The following is a 13,456-nucleotide window of genomic DNA, read 5'->3' as shown; positions in this document are numbered from 1 at the left end:
TTATCTCCAGCTGGATTTTTAAGTCCACTGCAGAAAGGTCCATTCTCTGAGGATATTGTATCTCCACTGCCAGTCCGATTGTCCTCCTGGATGCTGTTTTCTGATGCAGCTGTAACCAAGGCTGCAATCAGATCTGCCTTAGTCAGGTTTCCGTGCATCAGTCCCCTAGCCTGGCACATCTCCACCAGCTGACTCCACGTCAGCTTTCCATACTCCTCTGCTGACTTGCTGCCTGCTCACTCTGACTAACTAAGCTAACAAAAGAAATAAAACAACTGTGATCTGAACTTTGAGTATTCACTGCATGGCTGATTTAGAGTACAAAACATCTTCAGAGATCACTGTACGTAAGCTACAGGATTCACTCTACCCACACCACTACAAGCCAATTAGTATTTGCCAACTAATTAATATGTGATGTGGATATCCAACGCCACCACAAATGTAAAGTGGATCCCATCACTGCAAACCACATGCGACTCCCGCGCCCTGGCCCAGCAATCAAGGAGCCTCAATCCTCACCACTAACACCAGAGAGGGAATCTCATATAACAGGAAAGGAAAACAAAATACACACAGTAAAGTACAATTTCCCTTACGTGCACACAGAGATCACAGTCAGTTTGGGGCTGGTTGCTCCCCAAGTCCCCCAATAAGACTCCCCACTTGCACAGCTATAGGGTCCAGATCTCAGCCTAGCTGGCAAGTTAACCTTCAGTACCCTCTCTGTCCAACCAGTGCTTCGTGTTCCTGCCCAAGTAGCTGACACACACACACACACACACACACACACACACACACACACACACACACACACACACACACACACACACGCACTTTGAGGTAAGTATTTATACAACTTCACAAACACTCCTGGGAAAGGCTGACACAGATTCTCCAGCTGTGCCCCTTTACCCAGACTATACAGTAGTAATTACTGCCACCACCAGCTTATAATTATCAGCTACCCAAAGGCCCTTAAAAGGGTGTCCAATTATTACTGTGCAATAATATTATCCAATTGGTAAATGTGACTAATCAGTCTTGAGGCTTATTAGAGTGGCTTAGTTCAAGATCACTTATAAGCATGCAATGTACTCTAGAGCTTACTTATCTCTACACAAACTAGCCACAGTTAAGAGGTTTTAAAAATATTTAATAATAAATACTAAAAACACAAGACAATACTACTACACCACAGTGCTATTCCAGAGTTCAGAGATCACACAGAAACTTAAAATAAATCAGTAGTACAGTTCTGACATAACAGAAAAACACTTTCTAATCTTTATAGTCCTAGCTATTTCTACAAGAAAACACACTTCTAAGATAACTTACTTAAGACAACAGGCAGTGCTGAGGATGGATATCAAGACAAAAAATGCTTAATAATCTCTGGTTCTCGCTTTTTAAATTGAAAAGTACAGTTGTGTACCTACCATAAATGCAGATGTTCGAGTGTATTCACTGTTGCAGTCATTACTCTTGGGTTATCCTGCTGGCAGGCTACCCGCAGTTGGCCTGAATTCCAAAGTCTTGGTCCGGCGTCGGTTGCTGTCACCTCTTCCCTGACGTCAGTGCGCCAGGGGTATAAAAGATGCAGCCGACACCATTTTCTTCAGTTTTTCTTGCCCCAGATGTCAGGTGCCCCCACAAAGGAAGGCTAAAAATTATGGCAATAAATATGCATGCACTAAATCAAACATTTCCTTCATCTAACAGCAAATACACCACACAGGTTGTATAGGATAGAGAAGTGCAGATAAGTTCCAGCAACGAAAAGGGGGTTGGTGGGTGGGTAACCTGGACTGCAACAGTGAATACACTCAAACATCTACATTTATGGTAGGTACACAACTCTACTATGTTCATAGTGTTTCACTGTTGCAGTCATTACACTTGGTTTGAATCCCAAAGCAGAGGTTGGGTGGCTGGATCTAAATAGGATTAGGAGGCAAAGCCTGCTCTGGATTTAGAGTAAAGAGGTAAGTGGTAATGCTTGGTGAAAGTGTGCACTGAACTCCAAGTTGCAGCCTCTAAAATGTCTTTGGTTGGTACTCCTCTGAGGAAGGCTGCTGAAGTGGCTGCTGCTCTGGTTGAATGTGGCCTAATGCCCTTAGGCACTGATTTGCCATGTTGTGCATAGCAGAAACAAATGCAGTGACCTATTCATTTTGAAATAGTCTGCTTAGAGATATCTTTTCCTTGTGATCCTGCAGCATATGCCACTAAGATTTGCTCAGTCTTTCTGAAAGCTTTAGTTCTGTCCAAGTAGAAACGTTGCTGTCTGTGAATGTCCAAAGAATGTAGGAGTCTCTCACCCTTATTCTGTGGGTTTGGATAAAAAGTAGACAAATGAATGGTCTGGTTAAGGGCCACACTGGACACTACCTTAGGCATGAAAGTCGGGTTCGTCCTCAGAGAAACCCTGTCTGGATGGAAAGTGATAAAAGGTTCCACAGCCAAGAGTGCCTGTAACTCTGAGACTCGTCTTGCAGAGGTTATTGCTAGGAGCAGAGCTGTTTTCCATGATAAGAATTTTATCTCAGCTGCATTGGCTGGCTCAAATGGCGGTAGTGTGAGTTTTTCCAAGACATAGTTGAGGTCCCATGCAGGTATTGGTGCTCTCCTTGGGGGTCTTATATTTTTGGCCCCTCTGAGGTACTGCCTTAGCAATGGATGAGAAAAGATAGGTGGTTCCGTATTGTGATGGGCTGAAATGGCAGAGGCATGGATTTTTATAGATGAAAAGGATAGGCCTTTGTCCAGCATCTCCGTTAGGTATTGCAAAATCGGAGGAATATTTGGTACAAACATGTCAATTCCTTGTGCCTGGTTCCAAACACAGAACCTCTTCCATTTTTCTGCATAAGATTTTCTGGTACTGGGCCTCCTGGCCTCCAAAATAACATCCATTACTGCTTTAGAGAGAGGTGTGTTCTGAATGACTACATTATCCGCCATGCTGCCAGATTTAGGGTCCTGAGTTGGCTGTGCAGGATCTGATTGTTTTGTTGGGTCAGTAAGTGAGGAATTAGAGGTAATGTCCAGGCTGGGCCTTGAGACAAGCTCCTTAGGATTGGGTACCAGTGCTGGTGGGGCCAGTCTGGGGCAATCAGAATAATTTTTGGTTTGGTCTGTCTGACCTTGAGGAGTACCTTGGGGAGGAGAGGCAGAGGAGGAAAGGCATAAACTGTTAGGGTTTCCCAGCTGAATAATAGAGCATCCACTTTCCATGCTTGCTTGTGATAGGTCCTTGTGCAGAATCTCCGGAGTTGACAGTTGTGGGGGGAAGCAAATAGATCTATGTCTGGGCGTCCCCATTCCTTTGTTATCATATTGAAGACTTGTGGATCCAGTTTCCACTCGTGGGGATCTGTGAGGTTTCTGCTTAGTTCGTCTGCCAGAGTATTTATCTTTCCTGGCAGGAATTGTGCTTGCAGGTGTACTTGATAAGTCAGTGCTGTGTTCCCACAAAGTCATGACTTGGTAGGAATGTGTGCCTCCCTGTTTGTTTATGTACCACATGACTGTAGTATTGTCCGTCCTTATCAGTAGTTGTCTTGGATGTAGTAGATCCTTGAAAGCTGTCAGGGCATTCTGGACAGCCAACATCTCTTTTTGATTGATATGAAGATGCCTTTGGCTTGTGGGCCATGTGTCCTGAATACATTTTCCTGTCATGTGGGCCCCCCAGGCATAATCTGATGCATCTGATGTTAATGCCTGTCTGGCTGTGGGTTGGCTGAATGGCTGTCCCTTGTTGTGGTGACAGGTCTGCGCCCACCATCGAAACTCCTGTTGCAGGCAAGGAAGAAGGGTAATAAATGTTTCCAGGCTGTGGCAATGTTGAGTTCAAACACTTTTTAGATACCATTGTAGTTTCCTCATATGCAGTCTGGCATATGGGATTAGTAGAATGCAGGATGCTAAGAAGCCCAAAGCCAGCAGAATTTTTCTTGCAGTTAACTGGGTCTTTGTTGCCAACACTTTGAAGTAAGAAGTTAGTTGCCTTTGTTTGTCCGGCGTGAGATAAGTCATCTGGGCAGTTGTATTTAAGCTTTCACCCAGGAATATTATCTCTTGAGAGGGTATTAGTTTTGATTTCTTTTTGTTTACTGTGTACCCTAGGCAAATTAATAATCTTTTTACAAACGCCAAATGTTTTAGTAGAATGTCCTTGTTCTCTGCTTGAATAAGACAGTCGTCCAAGTAAGGGTATATTTGAATTCCTCTTTGTCTGCAAAATGCAATTACTAGTGCCAGGCATTTTTGAAGACCCTGGGCGCAGTAGATAAGCCAAAGGGCAGTGCAGAGAATTGGTAGTGCATTGAGCCAGCTATGAATCTGAGGTATCTTCTGCAAGACTGTCTGATTGGTACATGCAGGTATGCCTCTTTTAGGTCCAATGTTACAAGCCAAGCCTATTTGCCCAGCATGGGCAGAAGCTGCTGCAGAGTCAACATTTTGAATTTTGGAACGTCCAGAAAAGTATTTAGAATAGACAGGTCCAGTATTGGTCTCCAGGCTTTGTCCTTTCTGGGTACCAAGAAAAGTCTGGAGTAAAATCCTTGTCCCTGCTCTTGCTCTGGTACTTGTTGAATGGCCCCCATGTCCATGAGGGATGAAACTTGTTTTAGCGCCTCTGCCCATTAATTGTGTGGCAGGTCTGGCATACCTTTTGCCCTTGGCAGGGTGTGAAAGTGGAACCTGTAGCCCTGGGACACTATATTCAAGACCCATTTGTCCTGGGTGATCCTGTGCCAGTTTTGTGAAAAAAGTGCTAGTTTTCCCCTTAAGGGAGAGTCCAAAAGATAAGAGCTTGGTACTGGTAGAGGAGTCATTGGGACTGTTTCCTATAAGGTTGAGATTTATCTTCTTCGCTTTTGGAGGTAGAAGCACCCCATTGTTTAGGCCTGTATGAGCCTTGGGGGTGGGATCTGCCTCTAAGGCATCTGTACCTGCCTCTTTGTGGCCTGACCAATTTTTTGAAGGCCAGTTCCTGCTAAATCTGGGAGGCTGTACCTGTAAGAAATCCTTAACTGTCTGCATAGATTTCGCTTTATCCCCCATTTTCTTCAACACCTCTTCTGCCTTAACACCAAACAAAGTGTCATGCTGTAATGGAGCATCTAATAGTTTTGCTTTAACATGATCAGGCAGATTTTGTTCCTTTAACTAAGCATGCCTCCTAATCACAGAACCTGTTACAGCGGCCCTGCAAGAGGCCTCCAAAGAATCAAAACCACATCGCAAAGTATGTTTTCCCACCTGTTCAGCTGCATGCAATAAATCCTGCATTTCCTTGTTTTCAGCACATTCAGAATTTGTTAACATTTTCTGTTTTAACAGTGACATTAAGTATTGCTGATATTTAAACATATGAAACTGACAATTTAAAACCCTTACAGCCAAGGTAGCAGAAGTGTAAACTTGTTTCCCCATCTTTCCAGTGCTCTAGAATCCCTATCAGAGGGAACAGGGTTTTTTGCAGTGGAAGCCTTGACCCCTTTGGGACCCTGAGAAATAGTTTCTGGGTCAGCAGCAGGGTTTTTATATAGAAATTTGTGTGAATCTGGAACCCTGTAGTACCTGTCTGGCTTAATGGGTGCAGGGGGTATAGAGTCTGGAGACAGGCCGGACTCTGAAAAAGCATCATCTACAATGTCCAGAACAGGGGGAATAGCAAGGGGTCTGTGCTGGGGAAGTAAAAGAAAATCTCTGAGCCTTTTCTTGGATTCTGAATAATCCTGGCTCTCCCAATGAAAGTGCTCCCTCATAGTATACAGTGTTTCCCCAAAAGAGTAATCTCAGGAGGAGAGGCTGAAGGAATAGATTCTTCAGCACCAGAATCCTCATAGGGAGGAAGAGAGTATTCCTGATCAGAGGAGGATTTAGAGGAAATGGACACCTGATCAGAAGAATCATATTCTGTCTCTTGCCTGGGCCTCTTATCAGGAGGGGGATGGGAACCCCTGATCAAAGTAATAAGGTCTTTGGCCATTTTGAGCATCTGTTTTTTAGGCATGGAAGTCTGTCCTGGAGAATGCTGTACTTGTTTCTTTGTCTTTAGAGCTGCTTTAGTCTTTGGCTTTGAAGCTGAAGATGGCTTTACATGTAACTGTGTAGGTCTGAAAACACCCTCAGAAGCCGATGCATGCACAGCAGCTCCAGACCCATCGGAGGGGATAGTTTCAGAGGATCCAATACCTTGAGTTTCCAGAGGCCCAGTCGACTCCATGTGGGAGTCTGAAGCGGCCTGTGGCTCTGAGGTAGCGGGTGTCAGGGGCTGCGAAAGCGCCTCACTGAGAACCGGCAAACCGACGACTAACTTAGAGGAAGCCTCATCACGGTTTTGGACCTCAGATGCCTGTCCTTGTCTTTATCCTTGCGTTTTTTATAAACTCCGGTTGTCGGCTGTTCCTCCGGCATTGTATAATTGAATCTGCGGCCAAAGTAATAAAAGGCAAAATCATACCGATGCTTAACAGTGCGTTGGTTAAATCTAGCACAAAACCGACAACAAGCAACGTCGTGGTCAGGGCCTGGGCAAGGAGTCGGCCGACCGGCACTTGCGAACTGCTTTTGCTTCGGGCACCACGCGGCAAGAAAGACTGAAGAAAATGGCGTCGGCTGCATCTTTTATACCCCTGGCGCACTGACGTCAGGGAAGAGGCGACAGCAACCGACACCGGACCAAGACTTTGGAATTCAGGCCGACTGCGGGTAGCCTGCCAGCTGGATAACCCAAGTGTAATGACTGCAACAGTGAAACAATCTGCAGTTCTGCTAAAACATTACATCATTTGTTTACACCCTTCCTGGAGTTCCCAGGCTACACATTAACTGTATTTACATTCTTTTGCACTTAGAGCAATAAAGGACATTCCACATGTAAATTCTGGTCATTAACGTAGCCTTAAAACAGTAGGCAGGATACTTACTCCAGACTCATAGACTCCAAATTCTAACTTCAAAGGAATGGAAATAAAGTAATTTTAATTTCAAAGGACCAAAAAGAAATGCTCGACTTAGTTTTCCTTACAGCAGATGGCAATGTTGCCACATTGTTGAAACAGCATTTCTTTACATTTAAAACACAAGCCTGTATTTTACATTTATATTTACAAATGCCAGAATTACTTATCAAATTATAGTTGACTGGGCTGGCAGCCTTCAACCCTTCTCTACCAGTCTTCACAACCTATATGGGAAGATTGAGTAGGAGGAGACAGGTACATTGTGTCTTCTGGGTGACGTTTTCTGGAGTCTTGAAGCATATGGTTTCCCTATGTCAGACTTAAACAAGTAACCTGCCAAAGTCTTCCCTTACTAGTATTTGGTGTATGCCTTCCTCATCCTAGGACAAGATAATGCACGATTCTCCCTTCACAGCTAATTCAACTGGAAAAACAGTCTGAAAGGATGTGTGAGTCCCAAGCCACAGTGGCCACAGAATGCTAAAGGGCCCAAAAGAAGCAGACTGATGTTCCAAGGGCTGCTCAAGTCCCTCAGTGGACTCAGCAGCCTCAGACCACACAAGAAGTGGATGTCTGGGTTCCATTACTCACTTCTCTTGTCAACTTCTTTTTCTTCAAAAGGCTGAGGAGTGAGGCCCATTGGTGGGGAACTGGAAATTATATCTATTCATGCCAAATCTCTCATTAGTTTATTTTCAAGGAAAATAATGAGGGAGTCAAGTCTTCATCTTACTGTTTTAGGTGTAAAGGGAAAGTAAATCCACAACAACATGGCAACATGTTCTTATCCCAGGTAAAAAATACAAGTAGAAAAAGAAGTTATGTACTCACCATAACGTTCCATGTGAGTTGTTCATCTTGCCTTCATTCTCACTGATGAATTGCAGCCGATCCTCGGCTCTGACTAGGCCAACTGCAAAGGCTTGAGGTCTTCAATCAGCTCAAGGCCAATTCCCTATCCCATGATGCACCTTGTGCTTTCCTCAGCTCTTGTTTGCTGCCAACAGGCTACATACTACTAGTGATATGCTAAGATTGGAAACTGTGTAAGAGACAATAACACCATGGCATAAATGAATTCTCGGTCCTCAAGAAGCCTGGATGAGGGTTGGAAGGTGGGACGTAAGAATGAAGGCGAGATGAACAACTCACATGGAACGTTATGGTGAATACATAACTTCTTTATGTGAAGTTGTTCTATCTCGCCATTCATTCTTACTGATGGGTAGCGTCCCAAGCACCATCTTTCTTGGGTGGCTCACGGGAGAATGTTCTTCAAGACAGTGAAACTAAAGGAAGCCCTGTCCCTGGAGGCCTTGTCTACTTTGTAAGGAGTGATGAAGGTATGAGGCCTTGACCAAGTAGTTGCTGCACAAATAGTACCTAACAGTAATTTAGCCGTAAAGGATGATGAAGTATATACAGCTCTAGTAGAGTGGGCCTTTATTTTCTGTTGTAACGGTGTATTCACTGGACTGTAAGTGAAGGATATACAATCTGATAACCACTTTGATAAAGTGGCTTTCACCACTGGAGTGCTTTTTTTAGAATCTGAAAAGGAGACAAAGAGCTGATCTGTCTTCCTGAAATGTTTGGTCCTGTCTAAATAAAATCGAAGTTGTCTGTGAACATCAAGTTTGTACATAATGTGTTCCATCTTATTAGTGTATTTAGGGAAAAATACAAGCAATTCAATAGATTGGTTGAGATTTGTCTCTGAACAAACTTTAGATAAGAATGAAGGATTCGTCCTGAGTGAGACTCTGTCATTATGGAAAATCAAATAAGGGGGTTTAATGGACAAGGCCTGTAACTCTGAAACCCTCTGAGCAGAAGTAATAGCTATTAAAAATATGGTTTTCCATGACAGATATTTCAAGTCACAAGATGCAGCTGGTTTGAAGGGGGACAGGATTATACAGGAAAGAACAAAATGTAGGTTCCATGGCATAATTGAAGCTTTGATGAGTGGTCTCAAATGGACACCTAGATGAAAGTTGGCAATTACTGCCAATTGAACTCTAATGGTTGCTGCCACTGCCCCTTCATTGAAAAGTTTAGTCAAAAACTTCAGACTGGATGAAACTGAAGCCAGTTACGGATCAATATTGTTCTGAAGTGCCCATATAGAAAACCTTTTTCATTTACTAAGATATAACTTCCTGGTAGACAATTTATGAGAGGATGTTAAAATATATTGAGTCACAGCTGATAGATTATGAATCCTGGCTACGTTTGGAATTGGAGCAGTCAAGCTGTCAGTCTGAGGGACTGAAGAGAAGGGTGGAGAGCCCTTGATGAATGAGTCAGGAGATTTGGCACTGGGTCCAGAATCCAAGGTTCTTCCAACAGATGAGGCTGGAGGAAGGGGGACCAAATTTGACGAGGCCAGTAAGGGGCTATTAGAATGATGGTCCTTCCCACAGCCTTGGCTTTCTGTAAAACATTGGGTATCAGAGGAAAAGGAGGGAAGGCATACAGGAGACCCAAGGGCCAACTGTGTACAAGTTCATCCCTTGGGGTATCCCCCGCTGCCCTACTCGTTCCATCAGCTGCACAGGAGACCAGAGGCATGGAAGAGCTTACAAGAGAATTTAGGGTAGTAAGCTGGGAAGTTACTTTCTCCGAGACCCCCGCAGCTACTGAACCCTGTAGAGTATCTCCTAGTTCTTTCAGGAGATCCCTTTGCAACCTTGTAAAGTGTGTTAGATAGTTCAGTGATCGGAGAACAAAAGCTGCTGAACTAAACATGCGCTTACCATATCTGTCCATGATCCTAGAATCCTTATTAGGAGGATGGACAGATGTAGAAGTTTCTGACAGTTCTTTCTTGGTGGCTGCCATCACCACCATAGCATCAACGGGCACTCCTTTGGTCAGGAAGGTCTTGTCCTGGGAGAAGTTATAAATTTATTAGGCCTCCTAGGGACAGGCTCCATGGTATCTGGGGACTCTCACGCCCTTCGAGAGATTAGCTCGATCAACTCATCAAAGGGTGGAGACACCCAAGAGATGGAGGTCTGAGACCCAAAAGCCTTCAGAACCCATCAGTAGAGAATGAAGGCAAGAAAGAACAACTTCATATTAACATTTTTGCCTCTACGGAAGTTATGTATACGCATCTCTTGCATACTGTGGTAGTTTTTTTAAAGATTAAAAGTTTGAGTACGTGAGACAATTACTTTATTGGCATAGGATGCCAACATCTACCAAGCTGGGCAGAGACATTAGGAAATTGCATATCCATGTTGTCAGGACCTGTTTTAGGGTTGGGCTAATATGACTGCTGGTCTTTTCCCAAGACTAATGCTCGTCTCTCCCTTGCCTGCAAAGGGGATACCAATAGCCAGAAAGGATGTGTCTAACCCATGTCCCATAGTGGCTGTATGGCCAACACCAGAGGAATCTGAAGAAAAAATTGTGAGTATTCAAAGGAACCAGCTTTGGGCACAGCAGAAGTAACTGGCTAGCAGTTACCAGCCTGCTGTGATGTCAAATGCTAATAACATACGCTTTCTTAATTTACATACAACTCTCATGTACAAAACTATTATCACTATGAACATACATACTGCAGTCTTCACCTTATAACCTGTATTTTTGCAGGTTGACAAGGCAAGGCTTTCTTCTATCATTCCTCTCCAAATACACACACACACATATATTTTAATTCTGAGATTACAAAGCCACAAGAAAAAGGGAATTCTTGGCTTTCAGCAAAAATAAAACACCCCCCACCCCAAACACACAGAATGCAATCATACAGAAATTATAAGAAAAATGGGAGGGTGCGGGGGATTTCTCCCACAAAATAAATGTACAATATACATTACATTGTAATTTCTTTACACTTTTCATTTACATCATTATTTTTTGTGAGTGAACAACTTACTTCTTTCAATACACAGACTCAGCATTTGAAGTTTTGAGGTTACTTCACAGAAGATTCATTTAGGCTTGACTCTCAAGATACATGTGTTTAAGTGCTTACTAATGCACCTACACAGCTCCTAATACAATTAAGATGCTGCATGTCTACATTTCATTATGCATTCTGGTTTTGAAGTTTTTCTTATGTAGCACATCCAATCTTCTATATCTGGGATTTTCTTACTTGGGATTTTCTGCTTTGGGATTATGAATTAGACCCCAAGTTTACATTAAGCTGGAAACATCTTGTTATATTTGGGGACAGAGATGTGGCTTCACCAAATCTGACAAAGCTACATGGGTTTCTTTCAAGCACTACAATGTATTTCTTTGGTAGCACATCCTTATTACTTACCGAAATTGCATAAAGATTATACACAGGCTTTAGGCAATTATCATCTCTTTGGTCATCTGTGCTGTCTTCTTCAATGTGGTTTTCAAGTGGGCAGTTGTTGCCATTGACAAACCCAGTCTGCCCTGTTTCATGGCTCAGTCCACTTAATGCAGTCACTTCACTGTCCTGAGCAGTGCATACTCCCATTTCCACTGGCTCATCTTGGTTTCCTCCAAAAAAACTTGCTTTAGCACAAAAATCTACTTGTTCAGAAGTAAGTTTTTGTTCTAGATCAGTACCATTTTCCTTGCAGGAATCTAAATTGTCTTTGCTATTAGAGAGCTTGTTTTTGCTTCCCAGCTGTGGCAGTCGTAACCTCCCTTTATTTTTTCCCACAGTCCTTGGGCTATTACTTGGGCTGTTGTTCTTGCTGGAGGAAGCACTGCTGCTTTTCCGTAATGAAGATGGAGATGCTATTACAAAAAAAAAAAAAAAAAAAAGTCGTTATTGTGTTGACCTCTAGGTTTTTTGAGTTTGCTTACAATTTCCTTACACTGTATTGAGAGTAGACAGTTTTCCAAACTGCTGTCTGAAGTATGAATGCTGACTGTAATGTTTAGACTGTATGTCTACATGTTTTAAGACAAAACAACATAAATTGGAAAGGAATTTTATACATTTAGTTATAACTAAAGAATGTCTATAAAATATTTATACTATTACTTTACAATGAAGCATTGAGCTCATGGATTCAAAAACACCCACAAAAATGAACTTTTTGACACTATAAAAAAGAGACACCATTTAAAAGTGTCGGATAAGCAGTTATATGCACGTGATAGTGAATTAAGGAGTCCGCAAAAGCTGCCCAGATGGTGCAAAGTAGGTGATATGACTGTACTGCCCACTTTCACATTTTTTTTTTACCGTTCCCTCCCTCTTATAGAGAATCTTACCTCCAATTGGGCAATCTGCCCATTATGTAACTTCCTGTCTACCAACCTCTACATGGGTTTCTGAGTTCAGAAATTATATTCGTAATACTAGTTTCCCTTTCTCCTAAGTTTAAAGTGTATTCCCAGTTTGCAGTTTCAACAACTGAATTAATACCAACGTGTATTTCATATACAGTTAAATACAGTTGAATCATGTCTGCACCAACAATATGTCCCTATGGACAGATGTGAATACTTAGTCACTATCCACTGTGTTGTACTGTATTTCTGAAACTTTGTCCTACACCAGGATTGTTCTTACCTGCTAGTTTATTTAACAAAACTCATTTATATCTATAACCACTTTACAGAATTTAGCATGTGATAATGTCACATGTAAGGGGAAACTAATTTCTGTCCATAAACAAATGGCTGCCCATAGTCAGGTAAGAAGTCCCCCTTCTGCTTTTCGGAGTGAATCTTCCTCCAAGAAAGCACTCTCCAGGCTATCCCTTATTCTTCTGGAATTTTTCCTCACATTAGTCTGCTTATCCAGCATTTTCTTCTGAAATAATAGCAAAGGTTTTGCTGGCCAGCTTTCTCTCAGCACTTTATTAGGTCAACTCCCTCCTTCTAGAAAATAGTTTCCAGGTATGAAGTTGTAAGTAAAATATTAGTTGAAAAACATATGTTTGTGAATAAAAGAGGTAAACATTTCAAGCAGATGTCTTCTACAGAAAGCACAGTCAGACAAATGGATAATAGGATAGGTTGATTCCCTTGTCGTGGGTGTTAGCAATGGCAGTAGTTCAATAACAAAAGAAAGCAATTCAATATAAGGAAAACAGTTCATAAGATACACAGAAAAATGTATGATTATTATGTTGCACTGAATACCTAAGATTATACTAGATATATGACAATCAATAAACTGTATTGGAGGGAATACATTTTGTTTTTGAGTTTTGGATTACTTTAAATATGGTATCACGGAAGGTGGCTCTGATAACAAATTTGAATATAAAGAAGACTAATGGCAAATAAAGATAGAGGTATGCTGCCTCAAGAATTAAAAAAGCAGTAAATTTTAATAGCGGGTTAAACAGGAGGAGATGGAAACAGTAACTGATGAGTGGTTGTTTTTAATTAAAACATATGCATTTAAGGTTGATGATAACAAGCATACCCACTCTGAAAAAGTATTTTGTATAATATGAATGCCCTTAATGTGAGAGTCTATTTTTTTATTATTAAATAAGTGATTTCTTGATTTTAAC

The 13,456-nt window shown here is 42.1% G+C and overlaps 1 protein-coding gene across 2 annotated transcripts in view; it reads right to left on the bottom strand.

Moving 5' to 3' along the window:
- USP32 (ubiquitin specific peptidase 32) overlaps positions 1-13,456 on the bottom strand; it is a 3,310,274-nt gene that overhangs the window by 142,872 nt on the left and 3,153,946 nt on the right. For both annotated transcript variants that reach the window (XM_044054559.1, XM_044054560.1), the window contains exon 32: positions 11,266-11,717. In XM_044054559.1, the coding sequence (XP_043910494.1) occupies positions 11,266-11,717 (452 nt within the window). The remainder of the gene's footprint in view (positions 1-11,265; positions 11,718-13,456) is intronic.

The sequence above is a fragment of the Protopterus annectens genome, chromosome 13.part0 (assembly GCF_019279795.1).
Source record: "Protopterus annectens isolate FY-2018-M chromosome 13.part0, PAN1.0, whole genome shotgun sequence".
Taxonomy (NCBI): Eukaryota; Metazoa; Chordata; order Ceratodontiformes; family Protopteridae; genus Protopterus; species Protopterus annectens.
This window is presented reverse-complemented; position numbering and strand designations above follow the sequence as displayed.